The sequence below is a fragment of the Salvelinus alpinus genome, chromosome 12 (genome assembly GCF_045679555.1).
Source record: "Salvelinus alpinus chromosome 12, SLU_Salpinus.1, whole genome shotgun sequence".
Lineage (NCBI taxonomy): Eukaryota > Metazoa > Chordata > Actinopteri > Salmoniformes > Salmonidae > Salvelinus > Salvelinus alpinus.
In genome coordinates, this window is record NC_092097.1 from 48,127,902 (window position 1) to 48,148,430 (window position 20,529).

General features: G+C 45.3%; 1 protein-coding gene across 2 annotated transcripts in view; it reads left to right on the forward strand.

Moving 5' to 3' along the window:
* The first annotated feature begins 3,973 nt into the window (after positions 1-3,973).
* LOC139536283 (protein CBFA2T2-like) overlaps positions 3,974-20,529 on the forward strand; it is a 116,872-nt gene continuing 100,316 nt past the window's right edge. Inside the window, exon 1 of one of the 2 annotated variants that reach the window (XM_071336684.1) lies at positions 3,974-4,393. In XM_071336684.1, the coding sequence (XP_071192785.1) occupies positions 4,366-4,393 (28 nt within the window). In that variant the 5' untranslated portion in view covers positions 3,974-4,365. The remainder of the gene's footprint in view (positions 4,394-20,529) is intronic. The other variant, XM_071336687.1, reaches the window with a different exon arrangement.

Consider the following 20,529-nt stretch of genomic DNA (forward strand, 5'->3'; position numbering starts at 1 on the left):
ACCTCTCCCTCTCTTTCTCTCTCTCTTGCTCTCTCACTCTCTCTCCCTCTCTTTCTCCCTCTTTCTCCCTCTCTCCATATTTCTCCCTCTTTCGCCCTCTTTTTCCCCCCCTCTCTTCCTCTCTTTCTTCATTTCTTTCTCAAAGCAATTCAATACACTTTATTGACATGGAAAGTTAAATCACTTACATTATCCAAGTAAACATACTGTATAATAAATATGGTTGAATAAGACCATAATATCTCCCGCCCCCTCTCTCTCTCCTGCTCCAAACACACTCTCTAAGAGATCAGCTAGATGTAGTAGAAAGAGCAGATCCAAAGATGACATCCTCTCTCTCCCTCTCTCCCCCTCTCTCTCCCTCTCTCCCCCTCTCTCTCCCTCTCTCCCCCTCTCTCCTTATACAAGCCACACTCTGATAGGTGAAGGATCCTGTGGGGTGGATGGACTGCAGCCTGCAGTGGGTTCCCGGTTAGGGTTGATGGACTGCAGCCTGCAGTGGGTCCCCGGTTGGGATTGATGGGCTACAGCCTGCAGTGGGTTCCCGGTTAGGGTTGATGGACTGCTGCCTGCAGTGGGTTCCCGGTTAGGGTTGATGGACTGCAGCCTGCAGTAGGTCCCTGGTTGGGATTGATGGGCTACAGCCTGCAGTGGGTTCCCGGTTAGGGTTGATGGACTGCAGCCTGCAGTGGGTTACCGGTTAGGGTTGATGGACTGCAGCAGGTCCCTGGTTGGGATTGATGGGCTACAGCCTGCAGTGGGTTCCCGGTTAGGGTTGATGGACTGCAGCCTGCAGTGGGTTCCCGGTTGGATTGATGGACTGCAGCAGGTCCCTGGTTGGGATTGATGGGCTACAGCCTGCAGTTGTCACATCCTGATCTGTTTCACCTGTCCTTGTTATTGTCTCCACCCCCTCCAGCTGTCGCTTGTTTTCCCCAGTGTACTTATCCCTGTGTTTTCCTGTCTCTCTGTGTCAGTTCGTCTTGTATGTCCAAGTCAACCAGCTGTTTCTTCCGTTATTTCTCCTTCTTCTAGTCCTCCCGGTTTTGACTCTTGCCTATTTCTGTACCCGCCTGCCTGACCATTCTGCCTGCCTTGACCTCGAGCCTGCCTGCCACTCTATCTCCTGGACTCTGATCTGGTTTTGACCTTTTGCCTGTCCACGACCATTCTCTTGCCTACTCCTTTTTGGATTATTAAACATCTAAGACTCCAACCATCTGCCTCCTGTGTCTGCATCTGGGTCTCGCCTTGAGTTATGATAGCAGTAGGTCCACGGTTAGGGTTGATGGACTGCAGCCTGCAGTAGGTCCCTGGTTGGGGTTGATGGACTGCAGCCTGCAGTAGGTCCCTGGTTGGGGTTGATGGACTGCAGCCTGCAGTAGGTCCCTGGTTGTGGTTGATGGACTGCAGCCTGCAGTAGGTCCCCGGTTAGGGTTGATGGACTGCAGCCTGCAGTAGGTCCCTGGTTGGGGTTGATGGGCTACAGCCTGCAGTAGGTCCCTGGTTGGGGTTGATGGACTGCAGCCTGCAGTAGGTCCCTGGTTGGGGTTGATGGACTACAGCCTGCAGTAGGTCCCTGGTTGGGGTTGATGGACTGCAGCCTGCAGTAGGTCCCTGGTTGGGGTTGATGGACTGCAGCCTGCAGTAGGTCCCCGGTGGGGACCACAAACAGTAGGTAATGGCCGGGCCACGGTGGGTGTTAATTTGTTATTGTAACTCAGCAGCTGTGCGGCATGCTCCGAGAGCAGGTGGCAGCCTCCGCAGGGGTGGTGGATGGGGGAGGAGAGAGAGAGGGGGAGGGAGACAGGAGCATGTGGCATGTGTGTGTGGGGGGGGGGGGGTTGTAGCTCTCAGCAAGCAAATTATATATCCTGTTTCCATGAGAAACAACACGAGGGCCTGGATGGGTTCCAATACTAGTCATTCCTTGCCTTCAATAGGTTGTTGTGTTGCAGAGAGGCAAGAAAGCAACACCACTGTATAGATGACACAAGGATGTATCAAATAAATAGATGTGGATGTGCTCTAGACCTACAGTGGGGAGAACAAGTATTTGATACACTGCCGATTTTGCAGGTTTTCCTACTTACAAAGCATGTAGAGGGCTGTAATTTTTATCATAGGTACACTTCAACTGTGAGAGACGGAATCTAAAACAAAAATCCAGAAAATCACATTGTATGATTTTTAAGTAATTAATTTGCATTTTATTGCATGACATAAGTATTTGATACATCAGAAAAGCAGTACTTAATATTTGGTACAGAAACCTTTGTTTGCAATTACAGAGATCATACGTTTCCTGTAGTTCTTGACTAGGTTTGCACACACTGCAGCAGGGATTTTGGCCCACTCCTCCCTACAGATCTTCTCCAGATCCTTCAGGTTTCGGGGCTGTCGCTGGGCAATACGGACTTTCAGCTCCCTCCAAAGATTTTCTATTGGGTTCAGGTCTGGAGACTGGCTAGGCCACTCCAGGACCTTGAGATGCTTCTTACGGAGCCACTCCTTAGTTGCCATGGCTGTGTGCTTCGTGTCGTTGTCATGCTGGAAGACCCAGCCACGACCCATCTTCAATGCTCTTACTGAGGGAAGGAGGTTGTTGGCCAAAATCTCGCGATACATGGCCCCATCCATCCTCCCCTCAATACGGTGCAGTCGTCCTGTCCCCTTTGCAGAAAAGCATCCCCAAAGAATGATGTTTCCACCTCCATGCTTCACGGTTGGGATGGTGGTCTTGGGGTTGTACTCATACTTCTTCTTCCTCCAAACACGGCAAGTGGAGTTAGACCAAAAAGCTCTATTTTTGTCTCATCAGACCACATGACCTTCTCCCATTCCTCCTCTGGATCATCCAGATGGTCATTGGCAAACTTCAGACAGGCCTGGACATGCACTGGCTTAAGCAGGGGGACCTTGCGTGCGCTGCAGGATTTTAATCCATGACGGCGTAGTGTGTTACTAATGGTTTTCTTTGAGACTGTGGTCCCAGCTCTCTTCAGGTCATTGACCAGGTCCTGCCGTGTAGTTCTGGGCTGATCCCTCACCTTCCTCATGATCATTGATGCCCCACGAGGTGAAATCTTGCATGGAGCCCCAGACCGAGGGTGATTGACCGTCATCTTGAACTTCTTCCATTTTCGAATAATTGCGCCAACAGTTGTTTCCTTCTCACCAAGCTGCTTGCCTATTGTCCTGTAGCCCATCCCAGCCTTGTGCAGGTCTACAATTTTATCCCTGATGTCCTTACACAGCTCTCTGGTCTTGGCCATTGTGGAGAGGTTGGAATCTGTTTGATTGAGTGTGTGGACAGGTGTCTTTCATACAGGTAACGAGTTCAAACAGGTGCAGTTAATACAGGTAATGAGTGGAGAACAGGAGGGCTTCTTAAAGAAAAACTAACAGGTCTGTGAGAGACGGAATTCTTACTGGTTGGTAGGTGATCAAATACTTATGTCATGCAATAAAATGCAAATTAATTATTTAAAAATCATACAATGTGATTTTCTGGATTTTTGTTTTAGATTCCGTCTCTCACAGTTGAAGTGTACCTATGATAAAAAATTACAGACCTCTACATGCTTTGTAAGTAGGAAAACCTGCAAAATCGGCAGTGTATCAAATACTTGTTCTCCCCACTGTACCTCTCTCTCGCTCAAATATAAATTATTATTATATTATCAAATAGAACATTCTTGATTAGCATCTATGCCAAAAATAGCCTACATGACAAAAATAGATCACTGAATCAATCTAAACATTACCTGAATATTCTCAACAAAGATAAAATGATAAAATGTTCAGAATAAATTACTGTCTGCTTCTTCTTGTGGCTACAGTAGGATATGGCCAAATGCATTGCGGACTAGTGGTAGCCAAAAACATAATATATATCTTGATTTAAAAGACATGGCTCACGACATTTTGTCTACACACCGTTGATATACAAGTAGTGTCTGTTGGGCAGCAGGCAACGTAGAGGTTAGGAGAGTTGTAACCGAAAGGTCGCTGGTTAGAACCCAGAGCAGACTAATCATTATTATTGTCGTATTTGCCATAATCTAATTTAGCGGCCGTAAAATATGTTTCCCTGCTGTTAACGACGGTGTAACAACGCAGCAGAGTTTTGGCTTTTTGTCGAAAGGATTACAATTTGGCCCGCCCACTCAAATATTCAGTGCAATGTTGCTTCAGTAGCAGCCTATGCCCCTGATACCTGATGCTGCAGTGTTACGGATCACTGTGTCTATTATCTTGATAGAAAAACAGTGGCTGATATCAGTTGACTCGATAAGCGTAATATTTTGGTTATAATAGGCTGTATCTTGAAACGTGCACACTGCCATTCAAAGTGCGAAGAGCATGGTCGGGATCACGGGCGCTTTGCAATGTAAGTAACTAACCTATCTATGATTTAGTGCTGTAAAATACATGTTAAACGTTTTTTGTGACCATTTTGGGTATTATTATTATTTTGATATTATCCTATGGCTATTTGTTTGGATGAGATGCGCTGCTATAAATAAAAGGAACAACGTCAAATACCTACTGGTCGCGCGCGCTCAGGAAAGGACTCAAAAATGCGGAAACTGTTTGCATGGAAGGCTAGTCTATTTTTCCCATAATATATCCACAACAGTAGACGTGTCTTTTGTCTTGGGTGTTTTGTTGCCTAGTGTAATGTTATGACGTTTAGTAAGCAGACATTTTTTATTTGACCTCAATATTTTGACAGAGAGTGTAAACATTCAATGGGGCATTCACACACAGCCCAAGCAGGACTACATCAAGAAAATATAATGATGTTCACAGTCAATTAAAATGTGTCTCATTATAAATACAATTGTTTTGCATTACCTTTGTTGTCATGGTTGTTAACGTTAGATTATTATATTAGTAACCTAACTGTAGGCTATAATAACATGCATACAATGATGTTGTGAGCTTTGCCCTCGTATAGCTGGTAATATCCTGATATTATGCTGCAAAGGCCGCCACTCTAAATGTGCCTTTTCAGTGGATGATTTGGAATTAGTCCACCAGGCAAAGTTCTGCACCATCTGGAGCTTTACAGCTTTTCAAGACAATAACACCAGGCGGTCTAAAGACTGCCAATAGAGAACTCCCACTTGTCTACTTAGCCTGTGGGACAAAGGCACAGTCATGCAATGCAAGTGGGGTCGCCAGACCTAGCCACAGCCTCAAGGCACAACTGTATTTGTGTGTTTGACCCGGGAGAAACAATTCGTCTCCCTTTTGTCCCAATGTCGGAATAACAAACGATGGCTCGACAAAGACGAGACAGTAGTACTAATGATGAAACATAGATTGTTACAGTAACCAGCAGGGAGCAGCAGAGAGCAGCAGAGCTCCTCTGGCATCCATGATGGAACTGTAATCGTGATTGAGCTTCCGTTTTATGGTTCTTAGTGTTCTTGGATTTTGGTCCAAAATGTTGACCAGAACGAATACATGTTGAAATACAGCTAGTTTGAATGTAGTTGTTTTTTCAATGGTATAACTTGAATAGTTGTACAGTATGGAGGGGAGTGTGGTGCCTCAGTTGTCTTGCTAGGAGATAGTGTGCAAGGAGATAGTTGTGCGATGACAAACGTGCCAAAGAGAACACAACATCGCTCACGTTCTTTCTCAATCACTGTTTTGTCCTGATCATTCAATTAAATCCCCTTGAAAACATGTGGGCAAGTTGGACACAACTACAAATTTCCCCTTTTTCCTTATTTTTCTCTCAATTTTTTTGTGATTCCATTCCCCTGACTTTTTAAAGGGAAAGAAATTAATTACAAAAGGGCCCTGCAGGTTTGCATTAGACTCCTAATTGGTTTTGGCTTGAGTAGCTCCTCTGGGTTGCCAGATCTGGCGCCTTTATGTTGTGTTGTCATGTGGGAGAATTTCCCTGGCGCTGTGGAGAGAGAGGTGCCTGTAGCTGGGAGTGAGTCAGCCCAGCATCCTCATCCCCTCTCATCGCCTCTCATGTACGGCTCTCTCTGGTCTCTGAGTGGGTCTTTTCCACCAGTAACACCTGTTATTGCTTTACTGGGCCCCATGGCGCTGCTCTCATCCAGCTCCGTAGTCAGGCCCATCAGATTGGAGGTTTGCTCTAAGCCTGGCCCCCATTAATAACTATCAGAGGATGAATCTGAGTTTGATTCAGAAACGCAGATGATTTGAGTGAAGTGGAGCGGTGTGGAATTTCATTGTTTTTTTTGAGGTGAACTAAGTTTGACTCATCACTGATTGGTGATTACATTTTGTGTGCACAGGCAGATCATACGTAGTCATTTATAAAGTGTGGATATGAATGGAAACAACTTGAGCAGACTTTCATGCTTGGTGTGGAGTTAGATCGGGGTGCCTCGCTTTTCCGTAACCTCATCAATTAGAGCCACAACAAAAACAATCGCAAAAATATTCTGTTCCAAAGTCTTCTATTCATTAATGAGGGTCATAAACTACTAAAATACCAACTCTAAAAGTCTAAATGAAAACCAACCTTTTACTCTAATAAATCAGTCTATACCCTTTGGTGAGAGGAAATCACAAACATCCATCTCGCCTATCCATTTTGAAGTCTACCCTAAATCTCCTCACCAAGGGTTAACACGAGTCAGAACCCAGCAACACAGAGTTTGTCGGTTAGAATCTCCTTATGGATAACTTTAGCATTTTCGCTACATTGCATCTACTTAGCATGTTAGTTAACCCTTCCCCTAATCTTAACCCTTTAGCCTAACTCCTACACATTTTAACTACTTAGCTAGCATGTTAACTAGTCCTAACCTTAACCCGTAACCTAACACTAACCTTAAACCTTAACCTTAACTCCTAGCCACCTAGCTAGCCTATCTAACTAGCCTATCTAACGTTAGCCACAACAAATTGGAGTTTGTGTAATGTACACGAATGCATTATGAAGAAAGAAAATGGTGTAATGAAAATGGTGTAATACACACAAAAAGTGAACTTTTTCGTGTGCCTGTCACAAATCTTGAATAAGCAATTTGTGTCTATTTCACAATAAGCTGTGATAGTGTGTTGCGAGCCACTGACTCAATAAATATCCCATGGTAGGCCCTGTCATGTAGGAGTCTTTTTGTGAGGTAGTCGCCGTCCATCCTTATTTCACATACCCCTATTATTTCAGCCTGTGAGGCAACCTGAAACGAAGGAGAGAGAGGGAGAGAGGCAGAAAAGTGATAGAGAGACAGAGAGAGAAGGAGGGAGGAAGAGAAAAAGGGAGAGGAACTGATTAACTGTCAGGAGAATGTGAGGCTAATTGACGCCAGGTTCGCACAGCTGTTTCTTGTTGCTGCGCACTGCACGGACCGGGTGGGAGGATTGGATCCAGATGTGGGCCCTGCTCTTCGGATCGCCCGCCAATAACACTCCTCTGGAATGCCAGTCTACAGGAGACAAAACCTATTAGTGTGCCTGGGGCGTGCTCCGCTCCGTTCCTCACTCCATCTCAACCCCTTTTTTTTGTGGACAGTCAAGACTATCACTTCTTAGAGGCTTTTTGTTATGCTGTTGAGTTGACTACAGGGCTCAGTTTGCAGAGCTGTCATTTTATGTGACTAACTAGCCTCATAATGTTGGTACTGTGTCATTTTATCTGCATTACACATTGATATCATATGACACATTTAAGGTTTGATAGCAGCTATGGGGTTCAAAATGTGTTTAGCATATTTCAGAGGGCTTTTGAATGTCCCCCAAAATGGATTAATACCTTTGTGTCCTGCTGTGAAAAGTGTTTCTTTTAAAGCCGTCATTGAAAATGCATGTATCCTTTCTACCCCTCTGTGTTCTCGGGCATTCGACTGGTGGGACGTGGGGGCCTTATTGTCTGCGGGCATTTATTAAGTCTCCTACTTTAAGCAGAGGACATTGACAGAGAACAAAAGTACTAATCACCCAGTAGTAAATTAGAGCGGTCACAGTGGAAAAAGAAAACTGAAAGGACCTTATCACCACATTATGCTTTTTAATACCCGTTCTTCCCTCCTCCAGCCCAGACAAAGCCTCGTTAGGATTGGTTCCCCCTATTCTCCACAGCTTTCGGGATATTCTACCCCTCTCACCCTCTTCCTCTCGCACTCTCTCCTGGTCAATGGGGATGGGGAGCCCAGCTGCAGTGGGCTTGTCAGCACCCAGAGGAGAGTTCAAATCTGTGCCTGTATGAGTTTCCCATTGAAGACTGATAGCACAATATGGACTGGCTTTCAAATGAGAAACTCAGTTGTCAGTTATTTTGGGAGCCCCCCCCCCCCCCCCCCCCAAAAGACTTCTCAGAATTTCCCCCCAAACCTTTCAAGAGTTCGGACATCTTTCAAATGCAAACCTTCTCTCGCAAGGCATTATTTACATTGTCATAACTGTTTACATTCTTTACACTGACATGACATAACGTGACGTGACATCTTCGGCTATTTAAAATAATGTGTAAAACTGTCCTAAGTCTGTCTCGTTATATGCTTTAGCGCACGTGTCAAACTCAATCCATTGAGGGGCGGGTGTCTGCGGGTTTTCGCTCGTCCCTTGTACTTCATTTATTAATTAAGGTCTCTAATTAGTAAGGAGCTCCCCTCACCTGATTGTCTAGGTCTTAATTGAAAGGAAAAACCAGCAGACACTAGGTCCTCCGTGGAAGGAGTTTGACACTCCTGCTTTAGGGATAACCTTTTTTCTGGCTAACCAGTGGACCTAAATCACGGATGATGGAAGGTTCGGACAAAGTCTTCCCATGTGTCTGTTGTACGAGCGCGTTATGCCTCCTGATGCTACCTCATCAAACTGCACCCCATTTATCACAGCTATGTTTCCAGTCCTGCTGAGCATCACCCAGGGACGGCCGTCTGTTCAGGGTCTGTTCTGTAGTCATAAACTGCTGATCTTGGATCAGTTTTGCCTTTTAAAATCATCGGCTGAATACAATTATTAGCGTCAGGGGGAACCTGATCCTAGATCAGCAGTTCCACTCTGAGATGCTTTATGAAAAGGGGCCCAGTTGTAGTGAAATTAAACTCTGTTGTCATTCCGTTATTCCCCTATCTCCAACGTTCCACACGCTATTCAACGATGCTTGCTCTCTTTTGTTGGAATGTGATCTTATCAGCAGACCTGTACCATGATGTTCATGTGTCTTTCCTTTAGTGGTATCTTTTGCTTGTTGGCTTTGTGTGTTGTGATATCAGAGGATCAGTGGTGTTATTATGCCCTTAGTTTGAAATAACCATCAAGGAGAGGGCCAACCCTAACACTATTATGCCCTTAGTTTGCCTCTTGTGGTCACAAAGCCGAGGCAGGTGGTCTCATCATCCTTAGTGTGTGGGGAAGTTTTGTGGAGAGACATCTTTGTTTTGTTTAATTCGCTTTGTTGGTTTTTGTCATTGTTGTTTTGTTTATTGTTATTTCACTTGCTTTGGCAATGTAAACATGTTTCTCATGCTAGTAAAGCCCCTTTGGAGAGAGAGAGAGAGAGAGAACTTGTCTGTTTTGTTAGTGTGAGAGTCTCTCTCACACACACACACACACTTTCAGGGGGAGCGCACTTCTGACAAGTCTAAACATCCCTGCGGCTGAACCCTGAGTAAGGCAAAGGCATGCCCATGTGTGTCTGCCCCGAGTCCTCGGAGTTCTTATCTAGCTGAGCTGTAAAACCTTCTTCGCACTAGCAAGTGATTCAAATCACATTTTTTGCATATCCGATTCGATTCTGATCTTTTTCCTGCAGTCTGAACAGCCAAAAAGCACATGGAATCGGATATATTACGCCACATTACGCCACATGCATTGAATACAGGTGTAGACCTTACCGTGAAACGCTTACTTACGAGCCCTTACGAGTCCTTTGTGGGGGGTTTTAAATCAGATAATAATCAGATTCATCGCCATGTGTCTGAACGGTCAAATCTGATTTATTTAGTTTGTGACTGTTATTTGGCATATCTTGTTACTTGTCAAACTGTCAACAGAGTAGCAAGAACATGTTTAGCTAATTAGCTTGATAATTGTTTACAAACAAATGAATGAATGTGCTAGCAAGCTAATCATCTACCTAGCTAGCTAGTTGGCTACTGTCGCTAGCCAAAAAGGATTTGTTTTGAAAGTTGGATCATCTTATCCTTTGAGGCTTTAAAAGTGTTCTTACACTATGATTTTGAACATTCAAAACAACTGGGAGACTTCCATGGCAGGCATTGTTAGCTTGCTACACAACAACTTCGAAGTGAGAGGAAGCACGAGTAATACCACCAATCAGCCTACACCCTACGTGCACACCCGTTGTTACTATGACAACTAGCATAGCCATGTCAGCAAATGACTGCTGTCTGAACACACACATCCGATTCGGTCACTTGTAACTTGCTGTTTGGACAGTCAGTATTCCAAAACGGATTTGAAAAACAAAACTGATTTGAGCATTAAGGCCTGCAGTGTGAACAAGGCTTAATTGAGCGCTTCACAAATCCCCCAGCAGGCTTTGTCTCTGCCTGGTCAGGTGTTCCCAACACAGCTCTCCAGATGAGCCACCTGCAAAACACAGGTGTGGCCGTCGTTAGACAAAAGCACAACACAGCTGCTCTTGCCCGGAGGATAACGAGAAGGTTATAATAGGATCAAGTGCAGGTAGAGGAAGGAACACACACGCACGGTCACAGTAACCGTACACCCTGATGAGATGACGACTCTGGCTGGCCATGCCAAAGCGCGCCTTTGAGTTGAAACGACGAGGACTTTCCCGGGCCCCCGTGTTGATGTATGTTTCATTTCACCTGCCTATTGTTACGTCTCTGACATGACAGGAACAATACAGTTCTTTGTGAGTCAGAAAGTGACACTATTGTCAGGTCCTTCCTGTAAGCACAACGGGCGACTCAACCAACCACCACCATGGAATGAAAATCAGGTTAAACCATTTAATAGGAAGTGAAATGCAGTTTGGGTTCTTACTTTTTTCTTACTTTTTTGCTTTCTACTCTCACCTGTCCTACTGCTCAGACATGCCTCTTGTGAAATGTCTGCTCTCTTTAAAAGCTGTTTTACAAGGTGGCTGTTAAGTATACTGAACAAAAATATAAATGCAACATGCAACAATTTCAAAGATTTTGCTGAGTTACAATTCATATAAGGAAATCAGTCAATTGAAATAAATAAATTAGGCCCTAATCTATGGATTTCACATGACTGGGCAGGGGCAGGGAGCCAGGTCCACCCACTGGGGAACCAGGCCCAGCCAATGAGAATTCGTTTTTCCCCACAAAGAATACTCCTCAGAACCCACCCTCCCCCCGCAGGTGAAGAAGCCGGATGTGGAGGTCCTGGGCTGGCGTGCTTACACGTGGTCTGCGGTTTTGAGGCTGGTTGGACGTACTGCCAAATTCTAGAAAACGACATTGGAGGTGACTTATGGTAGAGATATGAACATTAAATTCTCTGGCAACAGCTCTGGTGGACATTCCTGCAGTCAGCATGCCAATTGCACACTTCCTCAACTTGAGACATCTGTGGCTTTGTATTATGTGACAAAACAGCACGTTTTAGAGTGGCCTTTTAGTGTCCCCAGCACAAGGTGTGTCTGTGTAATGATCCTGCTGTTTAATCAGCTTCTTGATATGCCAGTCCTGTCAGGTAGATAGATTTTCTTGACAAAGGATAAATTGCTAACTAACAGAGATGTAAATAAATAAACGTGTGCACAAAATTTGAAAGAAATACGTTTTTGTGCGTATGGAACATTTCAAGGATCTTTTATTTCAGCGCCTGAAACATTGGACCAACACTTTCAATGTATAGTAATGCACTATGCTTATGTTAATCATGGACTTCAAATGGATTACAGTATATATTGCATGTTTCGGCTATAAGAAGATAAGAACGCCGTATGCATATTGCATATGGAATATGTTACTATGCTATACTATATTTAAAAAAGGCTTCAGGCCTGCATACAACAGTAGGGCCATAGAAAGCATGCATTTTCCACTCTGACTCTGTCGGTCTGGCATGTTTTTGCTTCTAATCAGTAGTTTAGAACTCATGTTTGCTGAACATTTTCTACGGTTGGCAGAGGAGGACAAACTTCAGACAAGCTCTTACTGCATTGTGCATTTAGTGATTATAATACTGTAAGTAGGAGCATGTAAGGCTTTAACTATATATGCCACGGATAGCCCAGTAGGTTTATCTGGTGCTCGGTTTAAATGGAGAGAGAAGGAGAAGGTGGTTATTGAATATCGTTTAACAGAGTTATTGGAGAAAAGGTTTGGAGTCGGTCTGTGCACTTGGCCTTCCTCTGTGGAAACTTCAGGAAGATGCAGCCAAGTGAGCGTGTGACCCACCTCTCGTAAATTCTATGCGCGTGCACACGCTCACACATGCGCTCTCCTTCATACACATACACACACACACATATACACACATATACACACATACACAAATGCACTCTCTCTCTCTTTCTCTTTCATCAACATACACACACATCAACACATACATACACAATGCACACACAGTCCTCCCCTTCTCCAACCCAAAGTGTAACAAGAGATCTGACGTTTTTCCATGGGTGAGTAGGCGGGTCAGGCCTTACTTAAACTAATCGCTCCCAGCAGTGTTGAACAGCCAGACACTCTGGAGCCGTGGGCTGAGGTTTTGGAATGCCACTGCCGGCTCAATGCATGCCTTTCATCGAGAGTGAGGGAGAGAGAGAGGGAATGAGAAGGGGGGGTGAGGGTGGGGGAGAGAGAGAGGGAATGAGAAGGGGGGTGAGGGAGAGAGAGAGGGATTGAGAAGGGGGGATGAGGGAGAGAGGGAATGAGAAGGGGGTGAAGGAGAGAGAGAGGGAATGAGAAGGGGGGGTGAGGAAGAGAGAGAGGGAATAAGAAGGGGGGATGAGGGAAAGAGATAGGGAATGAGAAGGGGGTGAGGGAATGAGAAGGGGGGGGATAAGGGAGAGAGAGGGAATGAGAAGGGGCGGATGAGGGAGAGAGAGAAAAAATAGGGGACCCATTTGGGTGATATAGGAGGAGTGTCTGAAAAGTAGGGTAGAGGAGGGGCTTGTGAGGGGGGGGGGCTAAAGTAGCAATCAATGGATTTTGGGGCGTTTTCGCTCGAAGTGTCTCCCCCCACCCCAAACATTTGTTTTTAATATCCTCGGGATGAGCTACAAACAAGGATTTGAGTGAATCAATAGCTTTGAATTGAGTCTTCTTGGGGACGAGGCCTAGAGAGAACACCCCCACCCCAACCGCCCTCCCCATCCATAGGACTTCACATGGCCTGTTCTGATTTGATATCATTATTGTGCCAAGCATACAGTGAGGAAAATAGTCCCTCACTTTAGCGTGTGACCAGACCACTGCCAAGCATCATATTTATTTTACATGTTTTTCCTTCACCCTAAATGATCCTAGCAGACATGGAGAAAATCATTATGTCTCCTGTCAGGTTGTCCCCACACCAGATGTAATGGAAAAGAGGGCATTAAAAGATCAGACGGGACTCCTGCGGTTTCCTCCTCCGATAAACTAAAGCAGAAGTCGGAAAAGAAAAGCGAAAGAGAAGGGGAGAGTTAAAGAGGGAGAGTTAGAAAGAGACCATGGTTAAGGTGTGAAATCATCTCTTTGTCTGTCTCTCTACCTCTGTCTATTATTAGCACAGAACAATGGACAGAAAAATAAGCAAATTTTCCCCAAAAAAGGCCAGTTCCTCCAGAATGCACACATAGTCCATTGAGTTCTTTGCAGTAGTGTGGAGGTAGAGGTGCTGCAGCAGAGGAGAGCAAAGATGTGTTCCAAATGGCACCTTATTCCCTTCATAGTGCACTATTTTTGAGAGAGAGAGAGAGAGAGAGCGAGACACACACACAAGATTAAGGTGCATTTTGCCTTCATTGATTCCAAGGGAACCCCTGTGGCCTGAGATATGGTGTGTGGGAGGAAAGCCAAGGAGGGATCTGTTTTGGCTGGCTCTCAAGCCTGTGAATGTCCAAAGACATGCTTGGCCTTCAAGAAACAATAAAAAAATACACACACACAAACACTCTCTTGCGTCTACTTGAACCAAGGTGGGGGGGATAGGGACTTTACGACTGGAGAAAAAATTCACTTACCAGCATCTGTGTTTTTTGTTTACTTCCTGCATGGAGCCCTATTCTCATGTTGTTAGCAAAATAGCATGTTGGCTAGCATCAGCATATTTGCGCAGCATTAGCAGTCATTATTGCAAATGGAGGTAATGAATGTTTTCAGTAATTTTAAATGTATTTACTGACGTAAGACTCAAGCTGCCTCAAAGGCTTTTTCTCATTTGGTAAAAAGTTCGTCCTCCCCCTCTCCTCCTTGACCCGGAAATCAATAAGTAGTAGAGTGGTCGAGGAGGATTTACATTTCTTAGTAGGCAAATAGAAGACGGTCCTCCCATCCTCAATAGCCTCCTTTTGGTGAGGAAGTACAAGTGTACGCTACTTGAGTACTTCACGGAAGAGTTTTGAAATCTGTAGGGCCCCATTTAGTCGCCTGGTCGATAGGCTGTTGGTCGACTCAGATGTTTTTAGTCGAGCAGTGGCAAATATATATTAAAAAATGTATGGCACACAAGACACCTGTCTGATTCATACCTGTCTCAGTGGACTAATCCATTGTGGAGGCCTGTCTCAGTGGACTAATCAATTGTGGAGGCCTGTCTCAGTGGACTAATCCATTGTGGAGGCCTGTCTCAGTGGACTAATCCATTGTGGAGGCCTGTCTCAGTGGACTAATCCATTGTGGAGGCCTGTCTCAGTGGACTAATCCATTGTGGAGGCTGCGGGGATGGCACACCAGTATCACCAGTAGTACATGTACCGTTAATTCCCATGATTTCTAATCTACAATGTTTGTTTGGTTACGTTATTTTCTGTTAATGCATTAATATATTGTTATTACAGTCTTACCGTTGTCATTGTAGGAGTGTACACGTTGTTTGAGGAGCACACAACCTAGGCTAAAATACATATTTAAGAACAGACAACTCTCGGTCGACAATTTTTTTTGTTGTTGTCAGGGACAGCCCTGCCACACGCCCTTTGAATCAGCTGTTTTTTTTAAAGGAGAAAGCATGCAAACATTTAAAAAACAACATGCTTTTTACTATAGAATGTCTTGCATGACTAGCTAAATTAATTTCTATCACTTTATACATTTATTTTGGGAGTCCTCCCTGTAAACGTAATTTGCATGATTGGAGGAGAGTCTAATTTCATAGAAGCACATTTTCAGCCACTTTCCCTCTCCTTGCCACCTCTCCTCGATTACCAGAGAGGACACAGGAGTTGAGCAAATCCAATTGACAAAAGGCTGTAGTTTTCTGTCTGTTTCCTTACTTCCTGAGTAGGCTTCCATGTTTGTCTGTCATTAGCTTGTTTGCTAAGTATTAGCAGTCATTATGCAATTATCACCAATGAAATTCGCAGTAAATGCTGCTGCCTCCCTCCCTCCCTGCTTGCTTCGCAAACATTCGTCACCTAAAACTTTCTCAAATGGCTTCGTACGCTAATGCAGCCCAACATTTGACTTAAGCCGTCAGAGATGGAAGCCAAACGTAGCGCTAAGGCTAATACATTAGCCGTTGCATTCAGATCATGTGTGCGTTGCCGTCGCAATAATGGGGCTCCTGTTGCGTTGTGGTGTTTGGTGGCTTTCTCTACACAGAGAAGAGGGGGCCCACAGCACTGCCGGGCTCGACCCAGCTGTGTTGCCCTCTGGGGCTTGTTAAAAAAGCCTGGAGATAATTCCCATTTCAGAAAGGAAGCTATTTTACCCCAGCCCCCTTTGAGATGGAGCCTCCCATCAACAGCCACCACAGCCATTCATGGGGCATTGGAGCCACCACAAGGCTGCGTGGCCACCTTTTGTGATGATAATGTCACCTTTCAGTAGTCAACTCAGCTGACTGGGGGCCTCTGTGTTTTCCTAGCACAAGCTGGTGTGTGTAAAGCAGGGGTGTCAAACTCATTTCGCATCGTGGGCCACATACGGCCTAGGGAGATGTCAAGTGGGCCGGACCATTAAAATTATACCATACTCTGCTATAAATAACCAAAATATCATGTCTTTCCTTTGTTTTGGTGTAAAGAAGCACAAGAACATTAGGAAAATATTGAAATTTAATGAACTATCCTTTTACAAAACATTTCATGAAACACCTCATATTTGCAAACACACCAAGCACGAAGGTTTTCCGTGCATCTCTGTAAATAAATAGGACGTGGTCCATTTTTCTTTGAAAATTCTACACTCCTTATCTACTTTTCTCCGTTTGGATAACGACATTTTGGCTAATGAGGGTGTAGCGGAGAGGTAGAGACCAAGGTATTAACAACGTCGTAACAAGCAGCAGATGGCGCATTGATACCGTCTGCTGTTTTCAGTCTGTCTCAGTGATGCGGCTTGTCTTCTACTCTGATGGAAAGAGTGCGCCCCTTAGCGGATAATCCATGAATTGCAGCGAATTAAAAATATTAATTCCATGTCTTTTATGCATTTTTTCCACTTTCAAATTATCCTGCGGGCCTGATCGAACCTCCTTGGGGGCCGGTTCCGGCCCGCGGGCCGTATGTTTGACACCCCTGGTGTAAAGGCTTTTGGGTTTGCTCCAAGAGGGGAGCAGTTTGTGCCTGGGTCTTTTGCTGAAGAATAATGTTTTTTGTGACCACATGACATGCCCCATCCCTGTCAGTAGGCTACCATTGGCATTCTTCACTGTCAATGTACTGTAGAAAATACGTTATCACTTACCGAGGTGTGACCACTCTTTGGTTGAGGCGTTATGGGAACACACACACACTCTTTGGTTGAGGCGTTATGGGAACACACACACACACTCTTTGGTTGAGGCGTTATGGGAACAAACACACACTCTTTGGTTGAGGCTTTATGGGAACACACACACACATTCTTTGGTTGAGGCGTTATGGGAACACACACACACTCTTTGGTTGAGGCTTTATGGGAACACACACACACATTCTTTGGTTGAGGCGTTATGGGAACACACACACACTCTTTGGTTGAGGCTTTATGGGAACACACTCTTTGGTTGAGGCTTTATGGGAACACACACACACTCTTTGGTTGAGGCGTTATGGGAACACACACACACTCTTTGGTTGAGGCTTTATGGGAACACACTCTTTGGTTGAGGCTTTATGGGAACACACACACACTCTTTGGTTGAGGCGTTATGGGAACACACACACACTCTTTGGTTGAGGCTTTATGGGAACACACTCTTTGGTTGAGGCTTTATGGGAACACACTCTTTGGCCCAGCACAGCTGTATCCATTGGATCGTAGCTATATCATTTGAGGTCATTGTGGACTCAAGGCCACAACCATCCCCCTATTGTGTTATTGACTTTACATTTGTTTATGTGTAACTCTGTGTTGTTGTTTTTGTTGCACTGCTTTGCTTTATCTTGGCCAGGTCGCAGTTGTAAATGAGAACTTGTTCTCAACTGGCCTACCTGGTTAAATAAAGGTGAAATAAATAAAATAAATATTTAAAAAATTGCCTTCGCTCGCACAACAAACCATCCAGCACAAGGCAAATTGAGTGATTGAGTGAGGTAATGATTTGATGTTTCTCTCTCCACCCCCTTCAGACCCTCCAACGTCCACATACTCCTGGTTCCTCCAAGCTGTGGACTGCAGGAGACTGCTGGTGCTGTCGTTTAAGCTCTGTTTATGTTTCTAAAAGTAGATGTTCGGAGAGCGTGTGAACACAACCAGATGCTCAAGGTTCACTGGGATATCTCATTTTGTAGGCAGCTAGCAACAGACCCTTTTCTTTTTCAATCTCGGGCTGCACAGCCCAGCACAATGGTTACCAGCTGTGGGAGACTGCATGAAGAAGGAGCTCAAGCAATTCCATACCACATTCAGTGTTGACTTTCCTCATTCAAAAATGATGACATAAGTGTATGCTGTCCTTCCCCCCTCTATTATGGGCCAACCATAGATGGTTCACCCAGTGTGGCAGAGAAAACGAAAGGCTAAGAGTGGTTGGTTGGTGTGGGTTATCTGATATGAGGTGCTAGTTAGCGTGGACACACTAACCTGTAGGGCTAGCGGGCGTAGCGCCTGGGTTAGCATCTGCAGAGCACCCGCTGTCAGTGCTGCGCCTCCTGTTCCCCCTACCAAGGTGCTCTGGCCCTCTCTCCCATGGCCAGATGCACTCTTTATCAGTCCAAGGATATCAGAGAAAGCTGAGCTGTGCTGTGTGTGTGTGTGTGTGTGTGTGTGTGTGTGTGTGTGTGTGTGTGTGTGTGTGTGTGTGTGTGTGTGTGTGTGTGTGTGTGTGTGTGTGTGTGTGTGTGTGTGTGTGTGTGTGTGTGTGTGTGTGTGTGTGTGTGCAACCCTCAGTATCAGCTGAACCTTGGGAAGCCATTAGGATGTGTGTGTGTCTGTATGTGTGTGTGTGTGTGTGTGTGTGTGTGTGTATGTCTGTGTGTGTGTGTGTGGGTGTGTGTGTGTGTGTGTGTGTGTGTGTGTGTGTGTGTGTGTGTGTGTGTGTGTGTGTGTGTGTGTGTGTGTGTGTGTGTGTGTGTGTGTGTGTGTGTGTGTGTGTGTGTGTGTGTGTGTGTGTGTGTGTGTGTGTGTATGTCTGTGTTTGTGCTACATCACCTTCTTAATGAACTGCTTGTGTTTTACTACTGTTTGTTTGTTGTTGTTTTGAACATTTGTGTGTTATTTTAGAGTATCCCTGTCTAGAACTTTGAAAAGCCTTGATTATGTGTACCGTGGTTTGATTATGTGTACCGTGGTTTGATTACGTGTACCGTGGTTTGATTATGTGTACCGTGGTTTGATTATGTGTACCGTGGTTTGATTATGTGTACCGTGGTTTGATTACGTGTACCGTGGTTTGATTATGTGTACCGTGGTTTGATTATGTGTACCGTGGTTTGATTACGTGTACCGTGGTTTGATTACGTGTACCGTGGTTTGATTATGTGTACCGTGGTTTGATTATGTGTACCGTGGTTTGATTACGTGTACCGTGGTTTGATTACGTGTACCGTGGTTTGATTACGTGTACCGTGGTTTGATTACGTGTACCGTGGTTTGCAAGTTGACAATTATAAAGCCTAATAATTGACTCACCACTGAATAAAAAGGAACTCGGTCTTGACAATCTAAAGTCAGAATGTATTTTTAGAGACTTCCATGCCCCAAACATTTAGGTGGAAAGCAAAACCATCCGTCTTTCTCTCTTACGTTTAACTCAGTGAAGCTTGAGGACAAGCGGTCGCATTCAACACCCCTCACATGTCCACACACTGCATTCAACTCCCCTCACATGTCCACACACTGCATTCAACTCCCCTCACATGTCCACACACTGCATTCAACTCCCCTCACATGTCCACACACTGCATTCAACTCCCCTCACATGTCCACACACTGCATTCAACTCCCCTCACATGTCCACACACTGCATTCAACTCCCCTCACATGTCCACACACTGCATTCAACTCCCCTCACATGTCCACACACTGCATTCAACTCCCCTCACATGTCCACACACTGCATTCAACTCCCCTCACATGTCCACACACTGCATTCAACTCCCCTCACATGTCCACACACTGCATTCAACTCCCCTCACATGTCCACACACTGCATTCAACTGCCCTCACATGTCCACACACTGCATTCAACTCCCCTCACATGTCCACACACTGCATTCAACTCCCCTCACATGTCCACACACTGCATTCAACTCCCCTCACATGTCCACACACTGCATTCAACTCCCCTCACATGTCCACACACTGCATTCAACTCCCCTCACATGTCCACACACTGCATTCAACTCCCCTCACATGTCCACACACTGCATTCAACTCCCCTCACATGTCCACACACTGCATTCAACTCCCCTCACATGTCCACACACTGCATTCAACTCCCCTCACATGTCCACACACTGCATTCAACTCCCCTCACATGTCCACACACTGCATTCAACTCCCCTCACATGTCCACACACTGCATTCAACTCCCCTCACATGTCCACACACTGCATTCAACTCCCCTCACATGTCCACACACTGCATTCAACTCCCCTCACATGTCCACACACTGCATTCAACTCCCCTCACATGTCCACACACTGCATTCAACTCCCCTCACATGTCCACACACTGCATTCAACTCCCCTCACATGTCCACACACTGCATTCAACTCCCCTCACATGTCCACACACTGCATTCAACTCCCCTCACATGTCCACACACTGCATTCAACTCCCCTCACATGTCCACACACTGCATTCAACTCCCCTCACATGTCCACACACTGCATTCAACTCCCCTCACATGTCCACACACTGCATTCAACTCCCCTCACATGTCCACACACTGCATTCAACTCCCCTCACATGTCCACACACTGCATTCAACTCCCCTCACATGTCCACACACTGCATTCAACTCCCCTCACATGTCCACACACTGCATTCA